The 16,954-nt window shown below is 48.8% G+C and overlaps 1 protein-coding gene across 1 annotated transcript; it reads left to right on the top strand.

Annotated features, from left to right (window-relative positions):
- The first annotated feature begins 10,044 nt into the window (after positions 1–10,044).
- On the top strand, positions 10,045–16,147 carry LOC135291233 (uncharacterized). Its single transcript, XM_064405264.1, has 6 exons — positions 10,045–11,035; positions 11,281–11,468; positions 13,027–13,147; positions 14,220–14,833; positions 15,190–15,307; positions 15,659–16,147. The coding sequence occupies exons 1-4, from the start codon at positions 10,045–10,047 to the stop codon at positions 14,228–14,230; spliced, it is 1,311 nt and encodes a 436-aa protein (XP_064261334.1). The 3' UTR covers positions 14,231–14,833; positions 15,190–15,307; positions 15,659–16,147.
- The last annotated feature ends 807 nt before the right edge of the window (positions 16,148–16,954 follow it).

The raw sequence follows: 16,954 nt of genomic DNA, 5'->3' as shown, positions 1-16,954 counted from the left end.
TTTGATGTAGGAGTCTACAAGCAATAATTTTAATTGTCACCAAAGAAGAACAAAAGGGACACATCATCTGTGGTAAACACCAGACATTGTTGCCAGTAGGGTTGAACAAACTATCTGTATGATGTTGTACAGCAGTTAACGTGAAGATCTCATCAATGATGGAGATAAGAGACACTGACCCTTGAGGATTCAAAGAAGCATTTGATAACAATAAGAAGAGCTTATCTTGCCCATCTTAGTTATACTTAAAATGTATTTTATAGGAATTTGATTTATACTGATTGAAAACTCATCACTTCTTGTATGTTGCTGAATAACTAATGCTGATTATTTTAGTCTCAGCCCACAGACTTCAAAGATAAACACATTGCTAGAGCTTGAGTATGGAACCAGTATCACTTGATTTTGTCACTGAAGTATCAGGAAGTGTTGTAAATGACACAGACTGCCATGGCGAGGAATTCCCAGGATCCGGTCAGCACTGCAAGTAAACATAGGTCTGATTTGCAGTCTGGCAGCAAATTTGCTGAGAGCAAACCAAACCTCTGAAATTGCCATGGCTATAAAGGAGAAAATGTGCCAGTAGAAAAAAGCTGGATAACAGATTCGGTAAGAAATCATAAAATGACAATTAAGCAACACTATTGCAGAATTGTAAACACAAGTGGCCAGTATCATCATATCCTGTTTAGAACGGCAGCAAAAGTCATAGTTAATCATTGCATAGTTAATTATTCTCCTCATTCATCTGGGGGTTGCTGAGGCAGCAGCAGCAATGCTGTTCCATATCAAAGACTTGTTATTGTTCAGACCACATTCTAAAATCTCTTGATTATCCACGTGCAGCATGATTTATTCTTTCAGCTAATATTTGTGCTCTTGGTAATAGGATAGTGCAGCCATGGATCGGAAGAGACATTTTAGATCACTGATTTTATGGTTTCCATCTAGGAAAAGTAATACTAAAAAAGCTTTAACATTCTTCACATTCCATTCTTTCAAGCCATCTAAACCAAGAATCACTTTTGCCTAAGGTTTTGTCTTTGCTCTTCTGGGTTGCCCCAAGATTTGCACATGAAGGCTTGCCAAGCCTCTGATAACCAGGTATCTAGAATTTACTCTTGTGGTCTCAGCACAGCCATCTAATACTGTTTTAAATGCAACATGTCCATAAAGAGCCTACAGATACCACCCAAGACCTGCAGAGCACACATGTCCTTTTGGACAGGCAAATAAAAAATGGCATCTCCCCTTAAAAATGCTCTCTAACACTCTTAGGCAGCTCCATAAAGTTTCTGTAGTGGGACTGCATGTTCTTTGCAGTCCTTATTTCCCCCACTAAAAAGGAGGTGTATTATTGTTGATATTTAATAATTTTGGGCTGTACTTTAGTTTCCATGTGCCTGTGCCTCCATAGGAGCTGGGTGTCCAAACTGCCTGTAGAGCTGGTGGAGATCTCATCCTCGGTTCAGGTGCCTTCAAGTGGGCATCTTGTTCAATTTAATCTACCCTGTGGGATATGTTGTGCCTCATTTGCTGCTCCAGAAGGAAAAAGGTCTCCCACACCACACTCTCACCCATGCACACCTCTACAGACATGGGGTTCAGGGCAGGGGTCTCAGGTACAGGAGATGAGCTGCTGAGGCTGAAGGTACGCTCATCTTCTTTAAACAGATAAATATTGATTAGATATAGATATAGATATAGATATAGATATAGATATAGATATAGATATAGATATAGATATAGATATAGATATAGATATAGATAGATATAGATATCTAGATATAGATAGATAGATGATATAAATATATAAAGATATAGATAGATATATGAAAATCTAGCTCAGCTCGGAGGCATGAGGGGCTGCAGATGTTGGCAGCTGCAGATGTGCTCAGCTGGCACTTCTGCTCTTGACTCCCAGGATAAACCCAAGAGGCTTTGTTGAGGAGGTCTCCATTGGTGGAAACACAGCTTCATGAAGGGCACTGACTTTGGGAGTCTGACTTCTGAAACAAATTAATCCCTTTGCTGAATCACTGTGATATTTGGCAGGTATGAATGGTTATAGCGACACTCACTTAAGGAGAGGGTCACACATGGATGTGATGTAGCAATAAAAACAAAACAACCACACAAGTGGAATGCACTTTCTGACTCTTTCCTGTGAACTGTCAGCACTTTTGTCTCTACTCATGTGACTGCTAGAAGAATAGAAAGGAGAACAGCAAGTTCAATCTGAAGAGTGATGTGAAATACCAAAATAAGATTTCCAGAGAGCAGAGGAATGATTGTGATTTATAAGCATGTATCTCATTTTTACTGGAGAAAACAGAGACTGATTACAAAGGATATCCAGATCACTTTAATGTTCTCTCTGTCATCTTTTCACAAAGCATGCAATTTCCAACCCACTGCAGTCAGTGAGAATCCTTTCACAGACCTGAACAGGACAAACGTTTTTATCATAATAGAAGGCACTTATGCATGGATATTTAGAGATGATAGCCAGATGTGATAGCCAGTCTTGTCTTTCTTACATTTGTTCTGGTTTTCCTACCATTCCTTTTGGTCAGCAAGTTACTAGCAGACTTCAGAGATTGCTTGACATAGTTTGACACTATTTGATTCTGCCTGTATTTAACAGCACTCTGTGGACAATGTTAACTGTACTTCGTGCTTTTCCCTACTTTATTTGTACAGCCTTATTTAAAAATAAATGTGAAAAAATTACATGAAAATTTGTACAACTTGGAATAAAAGTTACAGAGTCGTAGCCATTCAGTGTATCAAAAGGGTTAATGTTTGTAATATGTGTTTCTGTGTTTTTATTCTCAACTTACTCTAAGTTTCCTTTTGATCCCTAGATTGCTTCCTTGTCTTCTCGGAAGTGCAACTTTCTCAGGCAGGTCTAGGGAATTCCTCAATGTAAACACTCTTTTTCTGTTTGGAAAACGGACATTTTTCCTTACCTGCACATCACAGATCAAGTCAGGAGAGGATGTTTTTCCAGTATCCTCTAACTGCTTTATTAAACACCGCTCAGAGTATTTAAGGATTACCATCTAACACGTGAAATGCAAGTTGGTCCTTCCAGGCTTTACTCATTATGCAGCTCTTGAGGCTTAGATGGATTATCCACCAGTTCCTGAGGAAAGCAGCTCTTGACCACGCCAATTTCCAGACCAAACAGCACCATGGAAAATTATGTTCTCCTGTGTGTTTGGTATGTCTGCTTCCCCTGGAAGACACAAAATAAAAACGGATCTTTCAAGAGTTAAGTTTTAATAGAAGTGAAGAGCTGTTCATGTTGGTTATTGCTAATTTTGTCCATCCATTCAGGATGGTAAGAGGAAGGACTTGGAGCTACTGAGAGCATTCAGCTGTTTATTGCAATTTGCAGAATGAGCCGTCAGATGGGAGAGCAAATGTTTACGTACGCAGACAGGTACAACAGGCCGTTGCTACATTTTGTAACTTCATAACTCAGCTTACAACTATTTTCTGTTATATATATTTTTAGGCTGTGTTTAGTGGAACCTGCAAAAAACCCATGGATTATTAAATGTGGTAATATTACTTGTAAAGTGTTTCCCTATAGAGAAAAGACAGCTGTCCTAGTTTGGGGGAGGTTTGTCTCCACAAAAATTATAATGCAAGAATTCAGTTGGGATATAGGTAGGTTGTCATAACGCAATTGTTTTGACTTCGTACTCTAATTTCTTATTTTTTGAATCCTTGAAAAATATTGATTGATCGATCAATCTATTGACTGGTTGCAGAAACCTTTGAAACGCTTACCAGGCTGGCTTTCACAAGCACACTGCTCTGCAATGTGTGCACAACCACGGCTGCTGAGGCTGCTGTGAATGTGCAGGAGTTTTTCCCAGGTGTTGGGCTCCTCCTGTCCGGCACAGCCCTGAGCACAGAGGAATTTGGGAAGGGATGTTGTGATGCCTGTTTGCAGAAGTCTCCAGCCCGGATTAACCCTGCTCTGACGGACAGGTCCCTGCAACGTGCTGGTGCCCGCAGGCGGCAGGAGAGACCCGGGCCCCTTTGGCATCGTTCCCAAAAAGGCCGCAGGACAACGGGAAGGTCGCTGTGCCCCGGGCGGCCTCTGCCGCGGGCTCTGAATTTGGGCATTGCAGGATCTCTCCAGCAGGTCCCCCGCCCTTCTCCGCAGCCGGCACGGAGCTTTGCTGAGAAGGCGGCGCTGCCCGGGGCTGAGCCGAGCCCTGCCCGGCCGCTGCCCCTGCAGCCCCGAGGCCGCCCGGCTGCCGCAGCAGGAGCCGCTCCCCGCGGGCCGGGCCTGCTCCGGCCCTGCAGCAGCTCTCAGGAGCGCCGAGCGCAGCACACGGCATCGAGCCCGAGCTGCTGAGCTTCCATCCCTGCTCCTGACGCTCCGGGGCAGGCTGGGATCCGCGGGCCGGAATGAGCGCAGCAGCTGGGACGCCGCTTTTATCCGCGCTTGGGGCAAACGGGACCGTAGGAAAAGTGTCACTGGCAGCTGTCATTTGTTTGGCCGTTTGGACCGTGAGGAACGCATTTGTTTCTAAGCGCAACCTCATTTGGCTGCGCCATTTCTGGGAGATACAAAAAGTATTTTACATGAACCTAAGAAAATGGTTTGGGTGTTATCTGATGTGGACATGATGCTACATGTATGCAGTCCTTATTTTACATACCAGGGGCCTGCCTCAAAGAACCTATTTTTTGACTTTGCATATATTGTTTCCATAATTTTGTATCTTTCAGAGGAAGCAGCACAGTTCATCTCAACTAAGTCCTTCCTTACACTTAAGAGAAAAAACAGGTTGTGTGAGAGCTCTGCTAGCTGGGAATGTGTGAAGGGAAGCATTTTAGGACGCTGCTATGGAAAGTGCAGGCTGTTTAAGCACACGTTAGGGAAAAGAGCTAGTATATATGCTCATTTATGAAGATAAGTACCAAAATCTGAATTTTTCCTGTATTATACTCAGCCCCCAATACGTTTTGTAATTGTACTTTTCTCTGTATCCTTTCATGCAGGCGTCACTGGCAGTGACATGTTCTGTGCTCAGTGCTGCTTTGGCTGGTTGGTTCGGGGAGATGCCTTTAGTTTTATGGCACACAGGGGTCTAAGGAGGGTGTGCGGGTGTCCCTGTGCTCTGGCACCAGCTGAGGTGCAGGAGCACTTCCAGGGCTGCCTCCAGGTGTGATGAGCTGGAGTTAAAGCTGTGCCTTCTGCTGAGCAGCTGATACGACCTCTGACCATGAACAGCTGGGCCTGATATAATAAATAGAGGTCTCTTCCTTTCTTACTAAGACCCAGAGTCTGATAAAATGGGTTCTTCATCCTTCTGAGACCAGTGAATACCAGGGTTCATTTCCACAAATTCCCTGCTTTATCTGCTTTATACCTGCCAGCTACATGAGCCGTAATATCCTGCTGCTCAGCTTCCTCCAGAGACATGGTTGCTGCTTTGTGTGAGGAGCTGCGAATCTTGACTCCATGTTTCAGAAGGTTGATTTACTATGTTATGATAGATATTACATTAAAATGATATACTAAAACTATACGAAAAGAATAGAGAGAAAAGGATTCATCAGAAGGCTAGAACGGACAGCAATGGAATGAATAACAAAAGCTCACGACTCTCAGAGAGTACAAGCCAGCTGCACCTGTGACTGGCCATTAATTAGAAACAACCAACATGCACCAATCACAGATGCACCTGTTGGTAAACAATGTCCAGACCACATTCCACAGACATCAGATAGTTAATTGTTTACATTTCTTTTCTGAGGCTTCTCAGCTAGAATAGGAGAAAAATCCTAGCAAAGGATTTTTCATAAAATATCATGGCTACAGAGAGAAGCTCTCATTTCTTTGGAGAAGGGCTCTTCACTAACAGTTTGACTCACAAGTGGCTCACTGATGTCTCTCTAACTCCCAAGTCGTTTCACACCTACAGTTGCCTTTCGGGGATATACCCTGATGCTCCTTTGATTTCTGTGGGATCCTCTTTGCCTACCACTTTCAGGAATGAGTTAGAAGAGGCACATAAAGGTTCAAGGTAAGGACTTGTGTTTTCTACTTCATCCTGGGTCATTTAATTTGAAAAGTTTTCGACTTGGATTTTCAACAGTGAATTGCCATTGGCCCAGACTTCAAGATCTCTCAGCACACTCCTGTTTTCAACATGAAAGTTTTTACACTCCAAAATAGTATCTTTCACTGAATTTTAATAAAAAATTGAATGGCCGAAGAAGCCTCCACTTAATGGTTTTGGCTTCATGAAAATTCCATGTTGATCCAGAATAAAGTGGATTTATTTGGATACCCCTAAAAACTCCATGCCTTCCTTCTCCCCTTCCTTTGCTCAATGCAAGGAATATCACATTTCTTATGTCACGATATTTGCTGCCAATGTGTTTGTTTGAAGATCATGCATTTAGTAATGTTATGTCAAAATCATCTGCTCTGGAATCCCTGCCCAACTTCAAAACCCACACACTCCATTTTTAAGTCCAGCTGCACCAGACCTAGACAGCTCTTTCACCTGCTTTCTCGGTTCTAATTGACCAGTCCTTTCTCTCTTTGATCACCGATTTGGTCCAACAAGACTAAAATGCAATCATCCTTTGAAACATGGTGCCCTAGTCGGCATATTTCATGTTTTCCCATTTATTAGGTATCAAGACTTAATTCTGACATGGTATCAATACAGACCTTCAGCTTTAAGAGGCAGAGGACATGAATTCCATTCAAATTGGCTCATTAATATTTATTTCATCTTCAGAGTGACTCATTAACTGTTTGGAGTTTGGATAAGCAATTAATGTATCAGTGACTCTGACAGACGAGGAAGAGATGGTTGTGAGCAAGCAAATAATGGCTTGCTTAGCCATGGAGCATTCTCTGCAGTTTTAAAGGGAATTTCATTACATTTTGTGAGCTTTAAATTTTGCAAGCGTTAATGTGAGAATCTACAGAGGATCCAGCTTAATGATACATGTAGTTGTGGATTTTTTAAATTTGTTCACAGGTATGTTTGTGTAAATAACCACATGTAAAGGAATGTTTTTAAGGCTTTACAGGAATATGTAAATCTGATGTATATTCCTGCTCTAAGTTCTACATGCTGTGGAAAGAACACAAATGCCTACACAGCATGATTTCCTTCTACACAACTCTTTTTCCCTACTCATTTCCAACTTGTTCCCTGCTCTTCTTGGGTCAGTCATGGTCTCGATACCTGTGCATTATTTGCTGCCATTCTACAGAACCCAGTGGAGATGCGTGGGCTGCGCAACCATGGGTGGATTTCTCTATTTCCACACCTACATATTGTCATGGATTTAATGCTGCTTCTGCTCCTCAAGTCTCTCTATGTCCATTTATCTACTGCTATTGCTCAGGGCGCAGCGTACCTGGATCTTTTCAGCTGCAACAGAATTGTCTTAGCAAACATCAGTGTGAATGCTGGTGCACATACACTGTAGTAGGGGTTTAAGAGAGCTGCATCACACAAAACAAGAACGGTGTGCATTTTTAGGAGAATCTGAAGAAGAGGGGATGTAGTTCTTGCACACTGGACAGCAGCTCAAAGCGCCTATTGTTACAGAGCACTCTGTAGATCGTCCTGTGCTCCTTTGTGCTCGGCCTGAGGTGCCACGTGCTGGTCTCTGGGCTTGTACGTAGCCGAGGAGATTCCCATGGAGGGCACTCTACAGCTTCATGAATGCACAAGAACTTTGGGACACAGTTCAGCCTCACACACTTGCAAAACCCCCAAACTAAAGTAAAACACCACAACAAACTAAAAAGCCCCAAGCAAAACAAAAACCCATGGAAATGTGTTTACAAGTTATAATCAATTGTCTCGTGAAACCTCTGTTCTGTAAGCTAAACCACTGCCAATGTTCAAACAGAAGAACAAAGGGAGGTTTTAGCAGGCCTGATGAAGTTTTGGTATGGATGGAGCCTACTGTCCCCCCATGAGAGCCTGCTGGCCCTGCCTTTCTGTGTGGATGGACGGCACACCCCGGCCGTGCGGAGCAGCCTCCTGTGCACCTGCAGTGGGCTCAGCAGCAGCTCAAGCCACCCTCCCCCTGCACTGCCCAAGGGCTGCTCTGGCAGCGTCCTCAGCTCTCTCTCGGCCCCTTTCCCTCCGTGCTGCCCTGGCAGCTGAAAGCCCAGCTGGCCGAGGGGGTGCCTGAGCTGCCAGCCTCAGCTGGGTTCTGCTGCTTGAAGACTGGAGCTGCCACGCTGGGGAACCCACAGCTGAGAGCTTCACTGGAGTGCAACAAACAGAGGGCCTGACAGGAGGGAAGGGGCCCTGAGGTCAGGCAAGAGATGAAGGAAAAAGGGAACGGAAAAGAGAGAAGAGAAAATTCACAGGGCTTGATACTTAAATCTACCCTGCAAACTTTGCACACAAGTATTGTCCTGGATTCCCAAAAGATCAATGGTGTCTGAGTTTATTATTAAACAAAAGAGATGAAAAAGAATATTGATTAGTTGTTCATTGGCTGTTCTGGGCACTGACCATGTTGGGATCTGAAGGAAAACGGAGTCTGTGACCATGATCCTAAAAAAAGATACATATGCATATAAAAATGTGGGAATCAGAAACACCACATAAAAAACAAAAGATCAAACAAATTCTGGCATTTCCTCATGTTGAAAGTAATGAATCTGTGCTACAAGTTTGCTAAAGTTCCTGTAGGTACGTGAATATGCAATGCAAGCATGAAAAACGTCAGAATGGCATTTTCAAAAACACTACACCTTCACCGTGTGCTAACCGTTTTCCAAACAGTTGGAGACAACAAAAATATCAAAATATCCAAAAATTCTGGAAGCTCTCAGATCCTTTCATCTCAGTCTAATCCTGAAAGAAAATCTAAGTTATGTGTCTCCTGAAAAATAGGCATATTTACATTCTAGTAAATGAGACTTTTTTCCTTTTTTTTCTTTTTTTCTTTTTTTTTTTTGCCTAACACTGGAAAGAAAGCAAGCTCTTTCTTGTGGCATAGAATGGTAGCAGAAAGAGGAGTTTAATAGACTGTATTAAGAGCTTCATTTTTCTTACTTTTTGCTGGAATTGCCTAACTCGAAACAGCCAGAATTGCACTAATATGCTGAATGTCCTCAAAGAGAGTAAGAAGGACAGGAAAGTACAGGTCAGTCAGCCTTGCCTCCATCCCCTGGAAAGGTGAAGGAGTAACTAATCCTGGAAACTGTTCCATACAAATGGAGAAGTTGATTGGGAGTAATGGTTAACCTACCTGATGCCCATGCTAGGACAGGCAGATTGATGGATATGGGTGGAGCAATGGATGATGCCCACCGCAGCTTTACCCAAGCCTTTGAGACACTCAAAGCCTACAGCATCCTTAAACACAAACTGCCAAAATGCCCAGACAGGAAGGCTGAAAAACGGATGAGGACTGTCATCAGTGGCACAAAGCAGAGCTGGAGGCAAGTCGCGTCTGCTCTGACGCCCAGGGGCTGCTCCTGGGGCAGATACTCTTTGATGTCTTCATTCACGGCCGGCCTGGAGGAGCAGTTTACCCTCAGCAAGCCTGCAAACAAAACAGAGCCGGCAGGAGCAGGGGATAGCCCAAATGCTTGTGACATTCAGAGGGACCTCGGCAGGCTGAAGAATTGGCCTGAGGGGAATCTGATGGAGTTCATGGAAGAGAAACGAGAAGTCTCGGACCTGAGCAGGGATAACCGCAGGCATCAAGAGCTGCAGGAGGCTGACTGCCTGGGAAGCAGTTTCTTTGTCTTCCTTGCCTTGCTGGATGGGGGCGTGCTGCAAAGCAAAGGCAGGAGGACGATGGCAGCCAGAGGCAGAGGGGTTTGCAGCTGGCCGTGCCGTGCGGAGCCCGGCCAGCGCCGGGAGCCGCCCCGCCCGCGCTGTGCCCGCGGCCCCGGCTCCGCCGCGCTCGTCCCCGCCAAGTCCGGCCCGCGCCGGGGCCGCGCTGGGCGCGAGCGCAGCGCCCCCCTCCGGCCGCGCGCCGCGGGCGTTGCGGCCACAGGCGGCGATCGGAGCCATGGCGGAGCTGCCGCTGCCCGCCGGGCTCAGCGCCAGCGCCTTCCCCGCCAAGCTGTGGCGCCTGGTGAACAGCCCCCGCGTCCGCTCCGTGCGCTGGGACAGCCGCGCCCAGGGGCTGCTCGTCCACCGCTCGCTCTTCGAGCAGGAGCTGCTCAGCCCGGGCGACGCCCACGGGGGCGGTGGCGCTGGGGCGGGGCCGGTGCCGCGCCCCTTCAGGGCCACGCAGTTCAGCAGCTTCGTCCGGCAGCTGTACCGCTACGGCTTCCGCAGGGTGCCAGGCTGGCTCGGCGCGGCTGCGCCGGGCGATGCCGGGGGCTGGCTGCACTTCAGCAGCCCCTGCTTCCGCCGCGACCGCCCCGACCTTCTGCTCCGCCTCCGGCGCCGGAGCGCGGCCGACAGGCGGCGGCCGGCGGCGGGCCGGGAGGGCCGCAGGCGCCCGCCCTGCGGCTCCCGGCAGCTCCCCGGGGCGCGGCCGCTGCCGGACGGGCGGCACGGGCGCGGCCGCTTCCAGCCGCTGCCCCGGGAGCGGCCGCCGCTGCCGCCCGGGCGCCCGCCCAGCGGCTTCCTGCTGCTGCAGCGGGAGCGGACGCTGCCGGACGGGCGGGAGCTGCGCAGCCCCCGGCCCGGCCGCCTCCAGCAGCGCCCCGGGGAGCGGCCGCTGCTCGCCCGGCGCCCGCCCTGCAGCTTCCACCTGCTGCACCGCGACCGGCCGGTGCCGGCCCGGCGGGAGGGGCCGAGCCGCTTCCAGGAGCTGTACGGGGAGCGGCCGCCGCCCGCCCAGCGGGAGGTGCTGGGGATCCCGCCCTGCGAATTGCTCGGGCTCCACGGGGAGCCGCTGCTGCCGCTCGGGCGGGAGGGACCCCCCAGCCGCTTCCAGGAGCTGTACGGGGGGCAGCTGCCTCCTCTCGACCGGGAGGTGCTCCGGCTCCAGCCCTGCTGCTTCCAGCGGCTGCACAGGGAGCAGCAGCCCCCGGCCTTCGACCCACGAGGTAGGAAACCTTGCTTTTCCAAAAGGTCAGGAAAAGTGACCGCTTAAGTATTTTTCCACGAGGCTCTGTCTTTCTCGGTCAGAAATTGTCAAGCCTATTAGGAAGCGGCACCTCGAAGGCTGCCAAAAAATTCTCTGCCTGCTTTTCCTGCATGCTTCCTGTGATGGTTGATCCGAGGCAGCAGTAGAGATCTGTGTCCCAGAGCCACATTGTGGAGCCTGACCAACGTGTTTGGATTCTTGCAGCCACCCCGGGCACTTCTGCACCCAGCGCTCCAGCTGGCAGTGCTGCTTGTGCAGCATCGACGGCCTCCAGCTCAGGACACAACGCACCTGGGGCAGAGGGATGGCCACCAGCAGATCTCGGCCTTGCTGTACTGCAAATGATCCGGGAGATCAGGAGATCCCTGCCCGAAAGGTCTGCCTCTGCTCAGGTAACTCCATTGGATGGGTAGCAAAGGGGCTGGACTGTGAGCTTTTGATCATTGTTACATAGCTGAGAAGGAAAGGCTTCTCTAATTGAACTTATTTTGTTATTACTTAGTTATTTAATTGTTCTTGGTAAAGAAAGATTTGTAAAAGAAGAGGAAATGAAAAAGTCTCCCCCCCTTAGTGAGGATGAGCGTTGTGAGCCTGTGTTGGCCAAGTTTGAGTGCTCCTTTTCCTGGGAAGAATCCTTCCTACCGGGGCATTTGCGGTGATGATTTGCAGGATTTTTGTTTGCTGGGAAGGAAGAGAAGAGAGTTTGGAGAATTGCCACTGAAGGCCAAGTGTCCCGTGCAGGGAGGGACATGCCTGTTCCAGCAGCAGATGTGGGCTGTGCCTCTTTTGGGTGGGAAGGCCAAGGCAAAGCAGGGCTGGGCTGCAGCTGCTGCTGCTGCTGTGTGAGCCCTGCCGGGCGTGTGGGCGCTCCCAGAGCCGTGTGTGGGGCTGGGCTGGAGCTGCAGCTCTCTGTCCTTGTGCAGATTATTCTACGTGTTGGCCAAAGAATGTCTCTCTGTCTGTTCATGGGCTGACCCAGTGCCTGCAGTACATTTATGATCGAGGCAGGGCAGACTCAAGGAGGGGAGTGGGATTTTTTGGATTTCCCACTATCATGTTCTCAAGTGGGACGTCTTTTGTCTTCTGTAAACTCACACATAGCAGCTTTCAGAAGCATTTTATTCCATAACAAAAGGAAACATTGCAGGTTCGGAACCACCTTTAGAATCTTTAGGATTCTGATGGACGGGCTATTGCAGAAGAGATGAATGTTCTGGAACTGGTCCTAGTGAGAATATCTGTCTACCCAAAGGGCATTTGCAGGTGCTTCATTGTGGACATTGACTTCCTCAGTGGAATAGAAACAGTATTTGATTGTCTGGCTTTTCCTGTCTTTTGGGCTGGTTTTTTTCCTGCCCTCCTGATTTACAGATTTTTGCCACTGGTCAGGAATGTGATCCTGGAAGTAGCCTAGGTGCATAAATGCTTGCCTGGATCCTCCACATGGGGCAGCAGCAGAGGGCTCCGAAAAGCACCACGGTGTGATGGGTTGTGTGAGCAGTGTGTGGGGGTGTGAGAGTCCCAGCAGAAATGTGTGCCTTGCGTGTGGGTTTGCAGCACAGGGCAGGGCTGGGAGCGAGCTCTGCCCTTGCTGACAGCCGTGCTGGCAGCCAGGAGAGCCCCTGGCTTTCTGCTGGCTGATTTCTCACAGCTCCTGAGATAAGCCAGGGTCAGAGCGTGAGGGCACCTCCCCCACATCCCCTCACTTGGTGCCTTCTGGTTTTCTGTGTTCATGTTTTGTCTCAAAGATCATTTTGTAAGAGCTTCAGTTTCACCTTGGTCACCCAAATCCTGAGTTTAAAAGGCTTGTCATGTGAACCATGTAGGCAGTGTCCCCCCCGTGCTCCATGTCCTTTGGGAGTGGAGAATGAGAGTTCTTGTATCCCTGATGTGATTGCAGCCAAATAGTGAGTGATCTTTGGGTTCCTTTCTTTCTGTGGTTCTGCTCAGGATGATGTTAGTGTCGCCCCTGAGTCTTCAGGAGGGGAGCCTGTGGACAGAGCTGCAGCAGAGGAAATTTCATCTGGCACCGAGAGCTGCAGGAACAGTTCCCCAGAGCCCGAGGAGCCTGGTAAGGACACAGCCCACTTTGGTTTAGAGAGGTGTGAGATGGCTGCTCTGAGCCTGCCTCTGGCAGCAAGGGAGATGAGCAGAGTTGAGCTCCTGTCTGCAGGGCTGGTGCTTCCTGGTGCCTTTAGTTCAAATCCTTCACTGGCATAACTTCCCTGAGTTCCATGACCTCCATGCCCTCCATGCTTCTCCAGAGGCTCTGACACTTGAGTCCTCTGCTGTGGCAAGAGAGCAGGGAATAAACCTGACCTTGTAGGTGTTGCATCACCAAGCTGGGTGTCCCAGTTTTGTGCTGAAGTCCATGGATAAATTTGCTGCAGGGTGATGGGGGGGTGGCAGGCTGAGCGACTCTTGAAGGAACAGGGGAAAAAGAAGGAGTAAAAACTCATGGTAGAAGTCCAAATCAGTGCCTAAATGTAGTACCAGTCTGCTGGTATCAGTCCTGACCCACAAGCAAAACAAGGAGCAGAGCATCAGAGGCCAACCGATTGAAAAATCGCAGTAAATCCAGTAACAGAAGAAAAAGCTTGAATTAGCGAGACCTAAGAGGACAGAGGGAGCACTTTGGATCCATTCCTTAGCCAAGCTGGTGCAGCCTGCAGGCCTTGTAGGGAGCTCTGTCCCTCCCAGCTCTTCCTGCCAGAGCTGAGGTCGAGTTGGAGCAGCTGCTGCTCGCTGCAGAGGGCACTTTGTCGGTGCCAGGTAATGGAGCTGGTTCATGACTCAGCTTCCAGCAGCCCTGAGCTTCAGCCATTTCAGTGGGGACGGGTCTCTGTCAGCACAGAGAAAGAGCAAGGCTGGGTTTCTTTGTGGCAGCTGGGGCTGTCTGTGTTTCAAGCTCTCGTGGGTGCCCTTTGCACTGCGAGTGAGACTTTACTGAGATACTTCAATGTTTTGAAACATGCTTTTGAGCACTTGGAAGGATTCTGGCTCTTTGAAGAGCAGGCTTCAACTTGCCAAGTGAGAGTCTGCCTTTCAGGCCATCTTTGCCAGTCCCTGGTAGAAAGACAACTGCTGCCCAAGGGAAAGGTGCAGAGAGGCCAATATTGACTCAGCATTCCCTTTGCTTCCAGATGCCATCTGACCAACGTCTCCAGGAGGGCTGCCCTGCATGGCAGGAGGAGTCAGAGGAGAGCCTGTGAACAGGCAGGTAGAATTCCTCAGTTTGAAGATATATTTATAGATTTCCTTGGTTCTGTTTATTAGTGCTTACAGTTCCATTTATACATTATAGTGTTCTGTTTATATGTGCATATATTTATAGATCTGTATAGTTAAATGTGGATAAGTATATATTACAGAAGTGATATCATTATATTTCTATATATATAATTATATTTATAGTTTTTCAGAGTTAAATTTATATATGAGAGTAGAGTAAAAAAAATACATATAGAAAGTTATATTTATAAATGTGCCTAGTTATATAGTAAGAGGAATATGAATGTTTAGGTGAATAGATTGATGTTGGTGTAGGTTTAGGCTGCATTTTTACCTCTTTCCTCCCTTGGCTGCCTTTTTCATCTCTTGCTTTTCCCCCTGTGTCCCCTGTGTCCCCTCTCCCTGGGCTGGGTCCGAGCTGGCGGCCGGGCCGGGCGCAGCAGCAGTTCCAGCCCCGGATGTCCCTGGAGCGCTGGGAGCTGCCGGTGGCCCCAGGCACTGTCCCCTGAGGAACTGCTGAAGGACGGTGAGACTGAGGGGACTGAGGGGGCTGAGGGGGCGGTGGCGCTGAAGGGACGGTGACCCTGAGCTGCTGCTGGGGCTGAGGGCTGTGGGGCAGCCCAGGGCCATGGTGGCACTGAGGTGACAGGCAAGTGGCACAGGCTGAGGGGGTGGCGGGTCTAAGGGGACGGGATGGGTCAGAAGGGACTGAGGGGGGTGAGAGGACTGTGAGGGGCTGGAGAAGCTGAAGGGGGCTGGGGGTTTGGCGAGAGCATGGCGGGGCTGAGGGGATGGAGGAGCCAGCAGGGAGCACAGAGGGCTCCGGGACTGCAGCTCTGCCAGGCCTTGGAACCAATTCCAGAGCCTCCACTTTTGCCACAGCTGCAATGAAGACCACGAGGACCGCCGGAGACTGCCGGGAGCCAGCAGGGAGAAGCCGAGGGCCAGCAGCAGGAGCAGGGAGCGGGGCCCTGCTGCTGCCAGCCTGGAGAGAGCCCGGGTGAGGCCCCAGGGCCGGGGAGGCAGGGTGGGGCTGAGGCTGGCGTGGGCTGTGGCCGTGGGCCCTGCCCGTGCTGGGGCTGCTCAGCGCAGCTGCCCCGGCTGGCACAGGGCTGTCCTTGGGCAAGGCAGCTGTGCCGGCAGGGCCCGGGATCTGTGCCGGCTCTGCCGGGCTGCCGGGGCTGCGGGACGGTCCCGCCGCGGCTGCGCTCACCACAGCCCGGCCCGCTCGGCTGCTTTCTCTTTCTGACCCTCCTGGGGAGGCTCTGACATTTCCTCTTCCCTGATGGAAGTGCAGCTGCTGCCAAGGGAAACGTGCCCCTACTGACTGAGTGTTCCCTTTGCTTCCCAGATGTCCCATCTGCTGTCCCTGTGCAGGAGAGCTGCTCTGCCCGGGAGGAAGAGGCCGCAGGAGAGGCTTTGAAGATGGGGCAGCTGGGGTCCCTTTTCTTTCTGTTCCTATATCTGTTCATATATATAGTGTATATTATGTAATATTTCATTTCTGTTTACATATGTAGATTGTTATATAGGTATTTATATATATAACAATATATATTTTTTATATATATAAATATTTCTGTGTGTGTGTATTTAGTACTATTTAAACATGTATGGAGTCATATAGTTGTACAGTTCTATCAATAAGGTTCTTGGTACAAGGTTCCTTGGGGAGGGAATGCATATTTTTGTATTTCTATATGGGCTGTACACTTGTAGTGATATGTAATAAATTAAGTTGTTGAAGTCCTAATTGATCTTTGTATCTAGTGAGTTGTAGAGGCTGGCAATAAATTAGGTTTTGTTAACTGAAGTTGGTATTTTTATATTTTTACATAGACTGGTTGTAGTAATCTAATAAATTCTTGTTCTTAATCCAAATTGAGATTTGTGTAGTTCTGTATTGTTAGCACAGGTGCAGCAATTTGAAATAAATTTTGTTTTTCAGCGGAAATTGATTCTCGTGAGTTGTAGCCGCAGCTCTCTTCACAGAGAGCAGCAGCTACATCGTGTGTTTGTCCATCAGCAGTGTGGCAATCTGCAAGAAATGCCATTTGTCAGCTGCGATGGGGGTTTTGTGATTTGTGCTACCCCAAGCCATGAGCAGATGGAAATGCTGCAGGATTTGGGCCATGGAAGTCCCCAGCCACGCCCAGCACATGCCCCACCTGCACTCAGGCTGGGCACAGGAAGCGCAGATTTGGGATGGCAGCAGAGCCACACGTTGGCTCAGCACTGGCTGCCAAGGCCTGCTGAGAAAGCTCCGGGACTCCACTGGGAGCAGAGCTCCTGCTCTGTGGATATGCAGATAATTCAGTCCATGTTTGGTTCTTTACAGACATACACACACAGAGAGCTGTAGGCAGCGCTCAGTAACCCGTGACATACTCGATTGTGGGAACTGAAATGGATATTTCTCTGTTTATAGATAGGGGCAGCAGAGTGGTGCCATTCTGCAGCCACCTTGTATCAGGCAGTGGTCGCTCTGTCTAAGCAGTGCAGTTGCAGCAGTCTGTAATGAATTTCCCTTTTCAACTGACATTGGCTTTGGGGCACTTCTCATTTCCGTGATGAGCGACCACATCAATGTTTGTCCCTATTTCTTCACTGATCCTGAAACTTTGATGAGTGTGTGACAGGCCGTGGC

The sequence above is a fragment of the Passer domesticus genome, chromosome Z, assembly GCF_036417665.1.
Source record: "Passer domesticus isolate bPasDom1 chromosome Z, bPasDom1.hap1, whole genome shotgun sequence".
Classification (NCBI taxonomy): Eukaryota; Metazoa; Chordata; class Aves; order Passeriformes; family Passeridae; genus Passer; species Passer domesticus.
This window is presented reverse-complemented; position numbering and strand designations above follow the sequence as displayed.

Coding starts and splice junctions, on each gene's coding strand:
- LOC135291233 (XM_064405264.1), top strand. CDS start 10,045: ATGGCGGAGCTGCCGCTGCCCGCCGGGCTCAGCGCCAGCGCCTTCCCC. Junction 11,036..11,280: donor CCCGGCCTTCGACCCACGAG/GTAGGAAACCTT, acceptor GGATTCTTGCAG/CCACCCCGGGCACTTCTGCA. Junction 11,469..13,026: donor AAAGGTCTGCCTCTGCTCAG/GTAACTCCATTG, acceptor GGTTCTGCTCAG/GATGATGTTAGTGTCGCCCC.